Raw genomic sequence first — 16,641 nt, 5'->3', positions numbered from 1 at the left:
CTAAACCAAGTCTAGACCAGGTCTAAACCAGGACTAAACCAGGTCTAAACCAGGACTAAACCAGGTCTAAACCAGGACTAAACCAGGTCTAAACCAGGTCTAAACCAGGTCTAAACAAGGTCTAAACCAGGTCTAAACCAGGTCTAAACCAGGACTAAACCAGGTCTAAACCAGGTCTAGACCAGGTCTAGACCAGACCTGGTCTAGACCAGACCTGGTCTAGACCTGGTCTAGACCAGGTCTAGACCAGGACTAAACCAGGTCTAAACCAGGTCTAAACCAGATCTAAACCAGGTCTGAAATGTTCCGCACTATGGCATTAATGCTCCACGGAGACGAGGTGGTGACACCATTAGGACAAAGTACAGGTCAGATCTGCGGTGAGTTTGGCCCCCCAAGATAAATCAGTTTAATGCCAGACTGTGGAACATTCCTGTCATCGCAGTAACAAGTCACATCCTGCTGCTTTAACACTCTAGATTATCTTTAAACTTAGACTAATGTTTGAACTGTTACGTATCGAGGCTCAATCACTCAAGCAGACAATAAACACTAATACATGTCAGAAATAACAGTTACGCCCCAAAAAGAGTCTTTAATCTCTTCCCAAATTATAACTTCAAATGTTCAGTTTGCTCTTACGTGTTAATAACTCGTTTCTTCTATAAAGTAAAAGAAAACATACTAAATAAGCACTTTTCATGATCTTATCTGCTTTAACTTCGCTCCACATCAAGGCTCAAATTACTCCATCATTTGAAGCTTTTTATCAAATTTAATGTGTTTTTTCTCCATTTTGTGTCTCCCGTTACAAAAGATCGACTGATTTATCGACATTAGGAGCTTCAAAAGACCATGAATGAGCTTTGTCGCCGTCTTAATTAAGCAACGTCTTATTATTAGTGAAATAAATCTGCCTTTTTGTGCTCGTTAACATAGTAACACTGTTGTCTTTATGAATCCTGCTTTTCCGTCAGATAAACTACAGTCCTCGTTTCCTCTCCTCGTTTCCTCTCCTCGTTTGTTCTCCTCGTTTCCTCTCCTCGTTTGTTCTCCTCGTTTCCTCTCCTCGTTTGTTCTCCTCGTTTCCTCTCCTCGTTTCCTCTCCTCGTTTGTTCTCCTCGTTTCCTCTGCTCGTTTCCTCTCCTCGTTTCCTCTCCTCGTTTGTTCTCCTCGTTTCCTCTCCTCGTTTCCTCTCCTCGTTTGTTCTCCTCATTTCCTCTCCTCGTTTGCTCTCCTCGTTTGTTCTCCTTGTTTGTTCTCGTTTGTTCTCCTCGTTTGTTCTCCTCGTTTGTTCTTGTTTGTTCTCCTTGTTTTTTCTTGTTTGTTCTCCTCGTTTGTTCTCCTTGTTAGTTCCCGTTTGTTCTCCTCGTTTGTTCTCCTTGTTAGTTATTGTTAGTTCTCCTTGTTTGTTCTCCTTGTTAGATCTTGTTTGTTCTCCTCGTTTGTTCTTGTTTGTTCTCCTCGTTTGTTCTCCTTGTTAGTTCTCGTTTGTTCTCCTCGTTTCCTCTCCTCGTTTGTTCTCCTTGTTTGTTCTCGTTTGTTCTCCTCGTTTGTTCTCCTCGTTTGTTCTCCTCGTTTGTTCTCGTTTGTTCTCCTTGTTTGTTCTCGTTTGTTCTCCTCGTTTGTTCTCCTCATTTGTTCTCCTTGTTTGTTCTCCTCGTTTGTTCTCCTTGTTTGTTCTCCTCGTTTCCTCTCCTCGGATTTTCTCCTTGTTTGTTCTCCTCGTTTCTTCCTGTTTGTTCTCGTTTGTTCTCCTTGTTTGTTCTCCTCATTTGTTCTCCGCGTTTGTTCTCCTCATTTGTTCTCCTTGTTAGTTCCCGTTTGTTCTCCTCGTTTGTTCTCCTTGTTAGTTCTTGTTAGTTCTCCTTGCTTGTTCTCCTTGTTAGTTCTTGTTTGTTCTCCTCGTTTATTCTTGTTTGTTCTCCTCGTTGGTTCTCCTTGTTAGTTCTCGTTTGTTCTCCTTGTTAGTTATTGTTTGTTCTCCTTGTTAGTTCTCGTTTGTTCTCCTCGTTTGTTCTCCTTGTTTGTTCTCGTTTGTTCTCCTCGTTTGTTCTCCTTGTTTTTTCTTGTTTGTTCTCCTTGTTTGTTCTCCTCATTTGTTCTCCGCGTTTGTTCTCCTCGTTTGTTCTCCTTGTTAGTTCTTGTTTGTTCTCCTCGTTTGTTCATGTTTGTTCTCCTCGTTTGTTCTCCTTGTTAGTTCCCGTTTGTTCTCCTCGTTTATTCTCCTTGTTAGTTATTGTTAGTTCTCCTTGTTTGTTCTCCTTGTTAGTTCTTGTTTGTTCTCCTCGTTTGTTCTTGTTTTTTCTCTTCGTTTGTTCTCCTTGTTAGTTCCCGTTTGTTCTCCTCGTTTGTTCTCCTTGTTAGTTCTCGTTTGTTCTCCTCGTTTGTTCTCCTTGTTAGTTCTCGTTTGTTCTCCTTGTTAGTTCTCGTTTGTTCTCCTTGTTTGTTCTCCTTGTTTCTTCTCGTTTGTTCTCCTCGTTTGTTCTCCTCGTTTGTTCTCCTCGTTTGTTCTCCTCGTTTGTTCTCCTCGTTTGTTCTCCTCGTTTGTTCTTGTTTGTTCTCCTCGTTTGTTCTTGTTTGTTCTCCTCGTTTGTTCTTGTTTGTTAGTTCCCGTTTGTTCTCCTCGTTTGTTCTTGTTTTTTCTCCTCGTTTGTTCTCCTTGTTAGTTCTCGTTTTTTCTCCTCGTTTGGTCTTGTGTGTTCTCCTTGTTTGTTCTCCTTGTTTGTTCTCGTTTGTTCTCCTCGTTTTTTCTCCTTGTTTGTTCTCCTCGTTTGTTCTTGTTTGTTCTTGTTTGTTCTCCTCATTTGTTCTCCGCGTTTGTTCTCCTCGTTTGTTCTCCTTGTTAGTTCTCGTTTGTTCTCCTGGTTTTTCTCCTTGTTAGTTCTTGTTTGTTCTCCTCGTTTGTTCTAGTTTGTTCTCCTCGTTTGTTCTCTTTGTTAGTTCCCGTTTTTTCTCCTCGTTTGTTCTCCTTGTTAGTTATTGTTAGTTCCCCTTGTTTGTTCTCCTTGTTAGTTCTTGTTTGTTCTCCTCGTTTGGTCTTGTTTGTTCTCCTCGTTTGTTCTCCTTGTTAGCTCTTGTTTGTTCTCCTCGTTTGTTCTTGTTTGTTTGTTCTTGTTTGTTCTCCTCATTTGTTCTTCTTGTTAGTTCTTTTTTGTTCTCCTTGTTAGTTCTCGTTTGTTCTCCTCCTTTATTCTCCTTGTTAGTTCTCGTTTGTTCTCCTCGTTTCCTCTCCTCGTTTGTTCTCCTCGTTTCCTCTCCTCGTTTCTTCTCCTCGTTTCCTCTCCTCGTTTCCTCTCCTCGTTTGTTCTCCTCGTTTCCTCTCCTCGTTTCCGCTCATTTAGTTTGGAGTTTGCGTGTTGGTATTCTCCTCGTCGCTTCACGTGGGTTTAATTGGCTCGCCGTGTCAGTGGCTTTGATCATGCCACGTCTTACGAGTCAGCTCTCCTGCCCGGCGTCGCTTATCCCTTTGCTAAATCAGGACTAAAGGGCACGACTGTCTGTCCTCGTGTCGTGATCCATACGTCCTGGTTCCTGGAAGGGGTTTAAACGCTCAAGGAGTATTTAAAGTACACAATATAAGTATTTATATACATATAAATATAGAGAAAATAACTATAATACATGAAATATGAGATTTTATAATGTTACTGTGTTTATTAATTTATTTGGTTCGAGTGACATACATTCAAAACTGCTCATAATGATATTAATAATAATAATAATACAAATTCATAATAATAATACAAATAAATAATAATAATACATAATAATGCATAATAATCCGAATTCATAATAATAGTAATACTCATGATAATAATACATAACAATGCATAGTAATAATAGTAATAATACATAATAATGCATAATAATCCTAATTCATAATACATAATAATAAATAATAATAATTCTTAATAGTAGTAATAATAATCCTACATAATACTTCATAATAGTGATCATAATCATACATAATAATTCATAATAGTAATAATAACGCATAATAATTCATAATAATAGTAATAATCATAATAATAGGAAAATAGGTCAGAATGATAAGGAAGAATTTGCTTTTCACCAGTGAAAAATGCAGATGTTTTGTCCTGGTTTATGGTTAATATCGATGTAATTACCGACCCGGTCCACATGAAACAAAAACTGCCACAAAGCTCTACGTCTTCTCACGAATAATCTAAGGCGAAAGTCGTGTTTTACGCTCGTTCGTTCACAGAGACGTCGCAGTTTTCAGGTGAAAGGACTAAAATGATTATCCCGTCCCCGACAAAAAGTGTTGATTTTCATATCTTTACACATAAACAATTTACTTTTAACCCCATGAAAACGTAGCTGGAGCTGTTTGTTTGAAGAAACCTGTTTACAAGGTCCTTTTACTCTGAGCCACACAAAGACACTGGGTTTCAAATGTCCCAGATTTATGACATCACGGGTCGAAATCCAAAGAACTATTTTATGTCTTTTTCTGTCAGTCCTGGTATCTCAGCTCTCATTAGCGTTTGTTTGTTTGTTTGTTTCCCCCTGATAATACAGCCTGCTGCCAGTAGAGGGAGTGCTAACACCACATCCTGAAAGTCATGTCTTTACATTATTTTAAACCCTTTGAAATATTGACTCACTCGTAGAATTAAGTATAAAATAGGCTTCATTTAAAATTATGGCATCAAATTGTCGTGAATTTAACCTTTTTACTTTCTCTTGTTTTTATCTGAAACCGCTGGAGACAAATTGATCGGTTTCCTGTTTTCTTTGTGTACCAGGACAGACGTTTTGGAGGTTAAAATAGAGGTTATAATCCACGTAAATGAAAATTACGGCGTCATTAAAAATAATAATCCTAATTGGCAGCTAAATGACAAATGGGACAATTATCTTGATTAGAGTGAAGAAAACCACGGCGATGACTGCGGCGAATATCCGTCAAGAAAATGGTTAGTTTCCTTTTTCGAAAACTCATCAGGCGAGAATTGTGCTGGGGAAAAGTTAGAAATCCAAATTAAGATTTACGCAGCAGAAAATGAACGCTTCGGTCTTTGCGGATGAGAGAATTCACTGGGCCGTGGTCGAAACGGATTTCTTCACAGTCCGAGGTTTCAAACTTTAGTTCTGCGAGTCGTAGTACTTTAAAGGAGCGTCGTTTTATCTGTTTGAGGACGGAAGAACTGACGAAAATTGGTCTTTTTAAGTGGAAAAAAGAAGAAACTTGTCCATTATATTCCTGCAATGATATACTGTATTTTCTGGACTATAAGTCGCACCAGCCAAAAATGGAAGGAAAAAAACATATATAAGTCGCACTGGAGTATGAAATGCAGTTGTAAGTGTGAAAATAACAAATAATATCACATATAAGTTGCTCTGGAGTATAAGTATATAAGTATAAATATAAGTATAAGTCGCACCCCGGCCAAAACTATGTGCGTCTTATAGTCCGGAATATACGGTACAGTAGTTCGGTAAAAGAATGTGTGAAATTACGTGTTTCTTTTGTGTTTTTAGGGAAAACTCGGAGTCCCTGGATTGCCTGGATACCCCGGAAGACAAGGACAGAAGGTAAGATGCGTTACAGTCCGTGAAATGTCCTCGCAAACACAAACAACGAGTCCACGACACAGCTTCAGAATCACTCCTCACGATTATCTGTTTGTTTAAACTCGGGGTTTGCTTTCTTCAGAAGATTGTGCATTAGTACTATATCCAAATAAATCCATGTTTGAAACCGTTAACATAACTTTTCAAGACTCAGCTGGGAATTCCCCAAGGCACGGTATTGTCCCCACTGCATTTCCACAGCTGAATGAATAACAAACCATTAACACTGAACTTGAAACATAAGGCGTGCTCATTGGTTATGGTCGCGGGTGACTGGTCTCCTGTTCTTCCCCTCTCTCTCCTGCTCCCGTCTCTCCTGTTTGTCCCCTTGTCTCTCCTGTTTGTCCCACCCGTCTCTCCTGCTCCCATCTCTCCTGCTCCCATTTCTCCTGCTCCCGTCCCTCCTGTTTGTCCCCCGTCCCTCCTGTTTGTCCCCCGTCCCTCCTGTTTGTCCCCCGTCCCTCCCGTTTGGTTCCCCGTCTCTCCTGCTCCCGTCTCTCCTGTTTGTCCCCTTGTTTCTCCTGTTTGTCCCACCCGTCTCTCCTGCTCCCGTCTCTCCTGTTTGTCCCCTTGTCTCTCCTGTTTGTCCCACCCGTCTCTCCTGCTCCCATCTCTCCTGCTCCCGTCTCTCCTGTTTGTCCCCTTGTCTCTCCTGTTTGTCCCCTCGTCTCTCCTGCTCCCATCTCTCCTGCTCCCGTCTCTCCTGTTTGTCCCACCCGTCTCTCCTGCTCCCATCTCTCCTGCTCCCGTCTCTCCCGTTTGTCCCACCCGGCTCTCCTGCTCTCGTATCTCCTGTTTGTCTCCCCCGTCTCTCCTGCTCCCATCTCTCCTGTTAGTCCCACCCGTCTCTCCTGCTCCCATCTCTCCTATTCGTCCCCCCCGTCTCTCCTGTTTGTCCCCCCGTCCCTCCCGTTTGTCCCCCCGTCTACCACTCTTGACTTTAGCATCGTTGACAGTCCGCGGTCTTTCGCTGACCACATAAACTCCGTTATCCAAATGTGCTGTGGCTGCTGCCTCATCTGCATCTCTCTCTCTCTCATTTTCTGCCTTGCTGCTCCCTCTCTCTTCATCTCTCTCTCTTTTCCACCCCTCACTCTCCGTCTCTCTCTATCCCTCCGTCTCTCTCCATCCCTCATCCATTACCTCCCTCCCCCACCTCTTGTCTCTGCCCTCTCTTTCACTGGCTCTCTCCCGTTTGCTTCTCTCTCTTCTCAGTGTCTTTCTTCTTTATGCTTCCCTCTCTTCATTCACATATACCACCGCAGGGTTCCTCTCTCTCTCTCTCTCTCTCTCTCTCTCTCCGTTCTCTCGTTCCTCTGGTGTCAGCACTGATCTCTGTATATGATGGGTCAGGTACACCTCCTCAGTCCCTCGCTCCTCCGGCTCTGCTCCTCCACACTGTCTCGTTTAGTTTACATACTGTATATCAAAACTCCAAACCAGACGATGTACTTTACTCTGCAGAAGTAGTAAATAGTGATACGTTTCACCGTCAACATTCTTGGGGGGTGAAGCCGACCGGGGACCTGCTCTGTCTGAGGCACCGTTTTTTTATGTTGAAAATGTTCATTTTGATCACAAACAAGCTCCTGAAAAGTCCATTCCCGTTTTCTTAAGTATCCAGACCATCTATAAACATATCTGAGTGTATTTCCGAATGTGTGCATTGTGTCACTATGGTAACCGCAAATATTATGTCACTACAAATGACCAATAAAAGCTAAATCCCCTTGAAACGTCTTCTGTAGTTGTACGTCTTCTGTAGCTGTACGTCTTCTGTAGTTGCACGTCTTCTGTAGTTGCACGTCTTCTGTAGTTGCACGTCTTCTGTAGTTGTACGTCTTCAGTAGTTGTACGTCTTCTGTAGTTGCACGTCTTCTGTAGTTGCACGTCTTCTGTAGCTGTACGTCTTCTGTAGCTGTACGTCTTCTGTAGCTGTACGTCTTCTGTAGTTGTACGTCTTCTGTAGTTGTACGTCTTCTGTAGATGCACGTCTTCTGTAGTTGCACGTCTTCTGTAGTTGGTTGCACGTCTTCTGTAGTTGTACGTCTTCTGTAGTTGTACGTCTTCAGTAGTTGTACGTCTTCTGTAGTTGTACGTCTTCTGTAGTTGTACGTCTTCTGTAGTTGTACGTCTTCAGTAGTTGTACGTCTTCAGTAGTTGTACGTCTTCTGTAGTTGTACGTCTTCTGTAGTTGTACGTCTTCTGTAGTTGTGCGTCTTCTGTAGTTGCACGTCTTCTGTAGTTGTACGTCTTCTGTAGTTGCACGTCTTCTGTAGTTACACGTCTTCTGTAGTTGCACGTCTTCTGTAGTTGCACGTCTTCTGTAGTTGTACGTCTTCTGTAGTTGCACGTCTTCTGTAGTTACACGTCTTCTGTAGTTGTACGTCTTCTGTAGTTGCACGTCTTCTGTAGTTGTACGTCTTCTGTAGTTGCACGTCTTCTGTAGTTGCACGTCTTCTGTAGTTGTGCGTCTTCTGTAGTTGTACGTCTTCTGTAGTTGTACGTCTTCAGTAGTTGTACGTCTTCTGTAGTTGTACGTCTTCTGTAGTTGTACGTCTTCTGTAGTTGTATGTCTTCTGTTGTTGCACGTCTTCTGTAGTTGTGCGTCTCCTGTAGTTGTACCTCTTCTGTAGTTGTGCGTCTTCTGTAGTTGCACGTCTTCTGTAGTTGCACGTCTTCTGTAGTTGTACGTCTTCTGTAGTTGCACGTCTTCTGTAGTTGCACGTCTTCTGTAGTTGTGCGTCTTCTGTAGTTGCACGTCTTCTGTAGTTGTGCGTCTTCTGTAGTTGCACGTCTTCTGTAGTTGCACGTCTTCTGTAGTTGTACGTCTTCTGTAGTTGCACGTCTTCTGTAGTTGTACGTCTTCTGTAGTTGTGCGTCTTCAAAGTATGTAATTAACGCCATATTGTTAAAAAAAAAAAGTAGAGAGAGAAAGAGCATCAGAAAGACTTGACCTTTAGTTCTTCTTCTGATCAGTTACCGACTTTCACACCCTTTCACGGCCCATAGCAACACATAGCAACCAATAATAACAGCATAATAAGCATATTTTAAAGGTTTGTTTTGTTTATGATGGACTGTTCGCTACCTGCTGGTCTTCATGAAGATTCTTTTGCTTTGCCTAGAACGTTCCACTGTATGGCTTTAAATGTATGTGTATCCATGGAGACAAGCAGCTGTACGCCACCAGGCCAAGTTACAGGTCAGCTCTGTGGAGAGGCCGCTTATTGTAAGAAGAACGTCTGTTTTTAAGGTATATTTTAGCCATAAAACACCTGTAATTGAATAAATACAATATAGATATGTGTAATGTCATACTGTGGAACATTTCTGACAAAGCAGTAACATCTCCATGGATACCAGCAGGAAGTATCCCACTAGCAGAAAAGTTACACAGTGCACCTTTAAATATAGAGGCCATGAGCTTGTCTTTGGCATCGTTTTCAAAGCACCAGACTTTACTTTTGAAGCGCTTGAAGAGTGCAGTTTTTGTTTTTCCTCTTCACATTTAAAACGTGTGACACATCCAAAGTCGACTGTTTCAACTTATAACGAGGAAACTTTCTTCAGCTCCTGATTTATTTGACACCCGTGAAAACCGCCCTTTGAAATGATCCCGCATCATTTACGCGGTGTTCCGTTTACCGCGTGAGTTATTCGGAAGTTAATAAAAAAAACTCCGACTCGTCCTCAGTCGGGGTCAGGGGCAGTTTTTTGTTTTTTCTGGCTTATCGCCCGTTCGATCGGCGCCACGCACGAATAGCCCCCCGAACGCCTGTGTGTTTTTTTGGCCGCTCTGCCCCATCGGTCTCTGTTAACAGCTTTCCCGCGCCGTTAATTCTGGATGTGCCGGGTTTTTTTTGTGTTTTTTTTTGCGGGGGGCTTCATTGGGCCGGCGCTTATCTCCGTGGCGCAAGTCGGCCCCCGGGTTTACCGTAAGTGCACCTCTGTGGAAAGCGAATTAGCACGCGCCGCGCACATCTCCCGTCACGCTTTGCCCGTTACCGTTACGTGCTTCTGTATTTCGTGGACTATCTGGACCCGCGCATTATAAACATAAGCGTGCGTTGAATTGTACGACCGAATGTATGCGTGTGACCTTGCTCTGTAGTGCAAGTACGAGTATTTAACGTTTTATTATATTTTTTTGAATATGTGACACCGAAACCGTTATTTTTTTAAGATATTTTTAAAACTATTTGCATGCCGGTCATAATAAGTACTATACGCGTTCAATAAATGATGTATTGTGGGTAAGTTTTAGTTATGTTTCAGTACTACGGTAAGCTGTTTGAGCTGGAACGAGTTGCATTAATAACAACTGTGACTTATTATAGATACTAACTTACTATTTAGGCGTTTCATTCTTTCTGTTTTGTTCTTTATTGTAGCTTTTGTTTTTTAGCTAAAATAAATCATGAAATGAATAAAGTAGTCTCAATATTATCGTTTATTGTCTATACTTTTCGTTTATTGTCGATACAAATTACATGTGTTATTGTGACAGAACTAACTGTTTTGAATTGATAAAGTGATGATAGGTATGACATTAAACCTCTGTATCTTGGAGTTACGGCTGTTTTATTGTTTAAAAAATTTGCTCGAAATATATACCGTATTTTCCGGACTATAAGTCGCTCCAGCCAAAAAATGCATAATAGAGAAGAAAAAAACATATATTAGTCGCACTGGAGTATGAAATTTGGTGATGAAGTGTGAAAATAACAAATAATATCACATATAAGTCGCTCCGGAGTAAGTATAAGTAATATAAGTCTAAAGATAAGTATAAGTCGCACCCTGGCCAAAACTATGACTTATAGTCCGGAAAATACGGTAAATTTTTTCATGAGCAGGTTCGCCTTTGCTCGGATTTGACCTGTAACGTTTTAGCTGGAGGGTTCGCCACCTGCTTGTCTCCATGGAGATAGGTCGGGTTAACGCCGTACTCAGCATCACTCAAGGCAACGCTATAGTATCTCCATGGAGACAAGTGCACAGGGGAAAGTTACACAGTGCACCTGAAACCAACATGTTCACATTTACGTAAAAGCATCTTCATCATCGTCAGAATTGTTAGTAATTAATATAACTTGAAACTTAATGAGAACTTTTTTAGCATTTTGTTTATGATGCATTGCAGACATGAATAATACATTTTATGGATTTAGTTATTATATATGGATTTATCACTAATTCCAGGAGAAGAGGCAAAATACAAAATACATTGGAAACGCTTACACGCTATAATATACACTTTTAATAGCCTTTATACAGCAAATACTTAATTAATAATGAACAAAGAGTGTATTTATTTAGAAGAAATCATGCTTAATAACTACTTAATAAATCCCCAACTCAAAACCTTGACCTCCTGAACTGAATAATTACTAAGCCCAAATCATTTTTAAGGATGAATTTTGAGTCTTGTTCGAATGACCCCGAGTACTTCACTTTTATTATTACTTTGTGTGAATATTTGCTGCCCAAGGTGACTTTTAAATGGGTAATGAGGTTGAATTTGTTGAGCTGGCACCATCGCTGCGATCAGAGGGCACACACTGTTAAATCCTAATCAGAGAGCGGCTGGTGGGCATCAAAGTAGAGCAACTATTTACTCTTTTAGCCAGGATTTGGGAACAGAACATTTACGTGGAGTTTCCATCCCGGTTCTGGGTCATGAGAAGAGTTTGACTTGTGTCACTTTAATGGTATTGACGTGTGTTTTTGCTGCCCACGCGACGCAAACAAATGTGCACAAACCGTCCTCTACATCTTATTGAATAACAGTAAACGCGGTGTATCGTCCGCCCCCTTTTACTGCAGTATTTGATTGTGTTTTGTGTTCTCTGCAGGGCTCCAACGGTTTCAACGGATTCCCCGGAGCAAACGGAGAAAAGGGAGCAAGGGTAAAGCCGCATGATCCGCACAACAAATGAGACATTGAGCTTCGGGATCGAAAAACATCAATACAATACTTTTTATTCGACAAAACTTTTAATACCTGTATTTTCACACCATCGTGTTTCATTCTGTTGTAAATAACACACTGGAAGATCGTCGCTTCAAAGCCACATATTATGCTAAATCGACTTTTTTCACCATGTTATAACAGTGTTTCCTCATCAAAAACGTACCTGGAGTTTTAGCTTCGTTCGCACTCATCCCGTTTTCGAGGTAGTTTCCTTCTGCTCCTTCACTGAGCCCCACAAAAAGACTAGGTTTCAAATTTCCTATATTTGTGACATCATAAGTAGAAATACGTAGCTCTATTGTTCGACCACATACGAGCGCTTGAAAAGAGATCCGACCAGTGGCTACAAGAAGAAAGTGATAGACTGTTTACAAAGGCTGGAGAAAAAAGAGGAAGCGATAGACCGGCCTCTGTATTACAGACTGTATCCTGGTGAAGCCATGCCCTGCATTTATGGCCTTCCAAAAATACACAAAAAGGAGGTTCCACTCAGACCCATAGTGTGCAGCACAGATTCCATCACTTACAATGTGGCCAAGCATTTAACAACTATATTGGCTCCGCTTGTGGGGAATTCGGAACATCATGTGGAAAACACGCACAACTTTGTGGATAAAGTGAAACATCTCCAACTGGACCCAGATGACCTCATGGTTTCATATGATGTGGTATCCCTGTTCACCTGCATCCCGACCACTGATGCAGTAGCAGCAGTGAGGACCAGACTGCAGGAAGACACCACCCTACAGGAAAGGACCAAACTGACACCTGAACACATATGTAAACTGTTGGACATCTGTCTGAACACCACTTACTTTCAATTCCGGGGACAATTTTACAGACAGATTCATGGCTGTGCCATGGGCTCGCCCGTCTCTCCCATAGTGGCCAACCTGTACATGGAGCACTTTGAGAAGAAGGCACTGTCCTCATTCTCAGGCATAGCCCCAAAACTGTGGCTTCGCTATGTCGATGATACGTTTGTAACAATCAAGGAACAAGAGCTGGAAACCTTCTCTGATCACATCAATGCTGTGGACCCACATATCAGGTTTACAAGAGAAGACGCTAAGGAGAATCGCTAGGCCTTTCTTGATTGTTCCACGATCAGAGGAGAGGACGGGAAACTCCAAATAGAGGTATATAGGAAACCTACACACACGGACCAGTATCTGCTCTTTGGTTCCAACCACCCACTACAGCACAAGCTGGGGGTGATCAGAACCTTACAACACAGAGCTCAAGGTGTGCCCACCAGCTCAGAGGGCAAGAAGAAAGAGGAAAAACATGTCCGAAATGCCCTCTCAGCCTGTGGTTACCCCGCTTGGGCTCTCAACAGAGTGAAGAGAACCAAGAAGCAGGACAAAAGGGAAACTGAATAGAGAAGGAAGGGTGTTTCTATCCCTTATGTGTCTGGCCTGTCGGAAAAACTGCAGAGAATTTTTAGACAACACGAAGTCCCTGTTTATTTTAAACCAGGAAACACTTTAAGACAAAAACTGGTTCACCCTAAGGACAAGTTGCCGACTCAAAAACAGAGCAATGTAGTTTATTCGATCCAATGCAGTGAAGAAAGCTGTAAAGAACGGTACATAGGTGAGAAAAAACAGCCTCTACACAAGAGGCTCTATCAGCACAGAAGAAATACAAGTTCAGGACCACAGAGCGCCGTGCATCTCCATCTTGAAGCCTCTAATCACTCGTTTGAAGACGGTGAGGTGAAGGTTTTAAGCAGGGAGAAAAGATGGTTTGAAAGAGGAGTCAAGGAAGCTATTTTTGTTAAAAAAGAAAGACCTTCTTTAAACAGAAATGGAGGGCTAAGGTTTAATCTTCCTGTTATTTATAATGGGTTACTGAACCCCTGGAAAGGTAGAGGACCAGGCCATTTAGATGCTAATCAGGTACTCAGGGTGGTTGAGCCAGGGTCTCACAAAGACAAAGAGGATTCTAATAGCCCATTAAGATTCTGAATAGGCTAGCTCGGTAGATACAAGGGGGAAGTTTCTGTTGAAACAAACAACTCTTTCTACTTCAGGAAGGCTCCTCCCAATGGGTGGGTCTTACCACAGATCAGTATTAATATCGGAGTTCTCGATCTAAATTATTTTATTGACAATGACTCTTGGATGAGAGTCGAAACGTCTATTTTTTCAAACTGAGTCCAGATGACTACAACTGAAGCTTTTTCTACTATGGTAGCTCTATTGTGCCGTTTCATATCCGTAAACCATCGGCAGACTCGTTCTGAGCATTTCTGCCCTCAAATCGCATGCAAAGTTGTTGTTTATTCACTCCATGCTAGCTCCCTCTGCCGCCAGTAGATGGAGCGCTAACAAACAAATCCTGATGAGGGAATGCCCATCTTTTTAAATGTCGGTGTAATCCCTCATTCGTCCAGGCGTGTTCCATAGTAGAAAAAGCTTCAGTTGTAGTCATCTGGACTCAGTTTGAAAAAATAGACGTTTCGACTCTCATCCAAGAGTCATTGTCAATAAAAGAATTTAGATCGAGAACTCCGATATTAATACTGTTCTGTGGTAGAGGCTTTGTATCAGCCTCTACACAAGAGGCTTTATCAGCACAGAAGAAATACAAGTTCAGGACCTCAGAGTGCCGTGCATCTCCATCTTGAAGCCTCTAATCACTCGTTTGAAGACGGTGAGGTGAAGGTTTTAAGCAGGGAGAAAAGATGGTTTGAAAGAGGAGTCAAGGAAGCTATTTTTGTTAAAAAAGAAAGACCTTCTTTAAACAGAAATGGAGGGCTAAGATTCAATCTGCCTGGTATCTTTAATGGTATACTGAACCCCTGGAAAGGTAGAGGACCAGGACCAGGACATTTAGATGCTAATCAGATACTCAGGGTGGTTGAGCCAGGGTCTCACAAAGACAAAGAGGATTCTAATAGCCCATTAAGATTCTGAATAGGCTAGCTCGGTAGATACAAGGGGGGAGTTTCTGTTGAAACAAACAACTCTTTCTACTTCAGGAAGGCTCCTCCCAATGGGTGGGTCTTACCACAGAACAGTATTAATATCGGAGTTCTCGATCTAAATTCTTTTATTGACAATGACTCTTGGATGAGAGTCGAAACGTCTATTTTTTCAAACTGAGTCCAGATGACTACAACTGAAGCTTTTTCTACCATCTTTTTAAATACATACATTATTTGAAGTTGTAAAGCATTAGCTGCAAAAGTAAAGACTCTCAAGTTGTCAGGGATTCAGAATACGCATTTTACCATTTTTACAGGTGAATCTGGCCAGCCAAACTCAAACTGAATGGTGCAATCAGATGTGTTTATTTTTGCCACGCCTGTGAAACAAAGGAGCTCTTTGGTCTCCGCTCACCTCAGATTCACTGCGTTTTTGCACTTCGCTCTTTGATTCTGCTGAAACGTGATATTTTCAGTCCCAATTACATTTTTCTCATATTGATCTTTAATTATTGTTTAAATTTACAGAGATATATCATTCTGGACATTCCTGGCAACGTTAAAAGGCCCATAACAATACAAAAAATACGTAATACTTGTCCTTTAACTGGCAAATAACATGAATATAATGTTCCATACAACAATGCTAGTTTTTTATGTTGTCTCAAACATAGATTAATTAATTGTTTTGTTAGAAATAGTGCAAAAATGCCAAATCAACTAGTATTTTAAATAATTTACCACATTTAAGACATCAATCTTTACATTTTGTATTCACAAGTCATAGTTTAAGTCCCAGTACCACAATTTAAAACCTATTATAGTATCAGTTAAACGTCTCCACTGTACATTTAAGCTGATCGCACCTTCTTGCCCCCGAAATAGCCGCGCTTCGTCTAAAACGCCGGCTCATATTGAACCTGCGCCGCTCCCGTCTCATCCGCGGACCTTTTAAATTAGTTTTTTTTTCGGCGGCGGTGAAGGTGAAGCGGGGGTAACGTTGACAAGAGCGCCTCATTTGTTTCTCCGGGAGACAAAGAAGACGGACGGCCGCTCTCCCTCAGCCCTCGGCGCTCACTCCACCTGACAGCCCCGGTTCCACCTGTCAAGAGCCTCTGAGCCGCCACTTACCGGAAACCGTTTGATTATTTATTTTCGACGCCTTTCTATTTTATATCCTCGACTCGACGCCCTTTAGCTTCCCCCCCCCCGTCACTCTGTCGGGAGCTTCAGATGTGTGATTAGGAGATTGAAGTTGTGAGAGGAGATGAAAAAAGGTTTTAGTGTTGCTGATGAGAACGTTTGTATTCATTTAGTTTTACACTTTTCTTTTTTTTTTTTTTACAGGGGGTCGCGGGCAAACAAGGCCCAAGAGGACAGCGTGGACCGACGGTAAACAATGTTCAATTTACCAATATATTTTAAGCCTTGACAATTTAGCGATGCATAATTACAGCCAGTGGGTTCATTGTGCCAGTCCAAGCTTGGACAAACGAGAGAGAAACAGTTGTTTGAACCGTTATAACCGTCGTTTTTGTAGCCGTTGTAGTTGATTAATCGGTTGGCGGTGTTTCAGTCCGTTGTGTTTTTTATTAATCTACAATAATTTGATAATGATTTACATGCACAACAATAAAAAAAAGAGTGACTGCACACTTTAATCTGTATTTTCACTTATGACGATTCTGTTTACCAGTAGTTTTTGTGTGAAAGCCTAATCATTTTCACTTTTAACACTTTTACTGGCCTTACACATTGCAATTTATAAAATGACAAATCTCCCCTTTACTTAACCGTGTGAAAAAGTACAGAAATACAGGCTCCTCACTGCATTGGAAATGAAAAAATATTGAATTCAAAAGCTAGAAGCCCCCTACATCATCTGTTGACTTTCCCCTGAAAAATGTGACTGTGCCTCAATAAAGACTAAACAAAGGCGAATATAGAACAATGTCTATTACAAATGATTTAGGTTTAGTCATTAGAGTTAGGAGTCTGAGTATTAATTAAGGCTTTATTAAGGGTATTTAACACATAGTTATTATAAAAAAAAGTCTTAAAAATTGACTTTGTATTAGAATATTTGAGAAATTGCAACTGCAGTTCCAAAAGGAGGATTTATTCTTTG

At 41.4% G+C, this 16,641-nt stretch overlaps 1 protein-coding gene across 1 annotated transcript in view; it reads left to right on the top strand.

Annotated features, from left to right (window-relative positions):
• LOC140356026 (collagen alpha-1(XI) chain-like) overlaps positions 1–16,641 on the top strand; it is a 196,153-nt gene that overhangs the window by 111,470 nt on the left and 68,042 nt on the right. Inside the window, exons 31-33 of the mRNA XM_072440716.1 lie at positions 5,512–5,565; positions 11,463–11,516; positions 15,861–15,905. Of these exons, the coding sequence (XP_072296817.1) occupies positions 5,512–5,565; positions 11,463–11,516; positions 15,861–15,905 (153 nt within the window). The remainder of the gene's footprint in view (positions 1–5,511; positions 5,566–11,462; positions 11,517–15,860; positions 15,906–16,641) is intronic.

Source organism: Eucyclogobius newberryi, unplaced genomic scaffold, assembly GCF_026437365.1.
Source record: "Eucyclogobius newberryi isolate DKJ021-1_F unplaced genomic scaffold, fEucNew1.0.hap1 SCAF_12, whole genome shotgun sequence".
NCBI classification, from domain to species: domain Eukaryota; kingdom Metazoa; phylum Chordata; class Actinopteri; order Gobiiformes; family Gobiidae; genus Eucyclogobius; species Eucyclogobius newberryi.
Note: the sequence above shows the minus strand (reverse complement) of the source record. Positions and strands in the feature narration are given on the sequence as shown.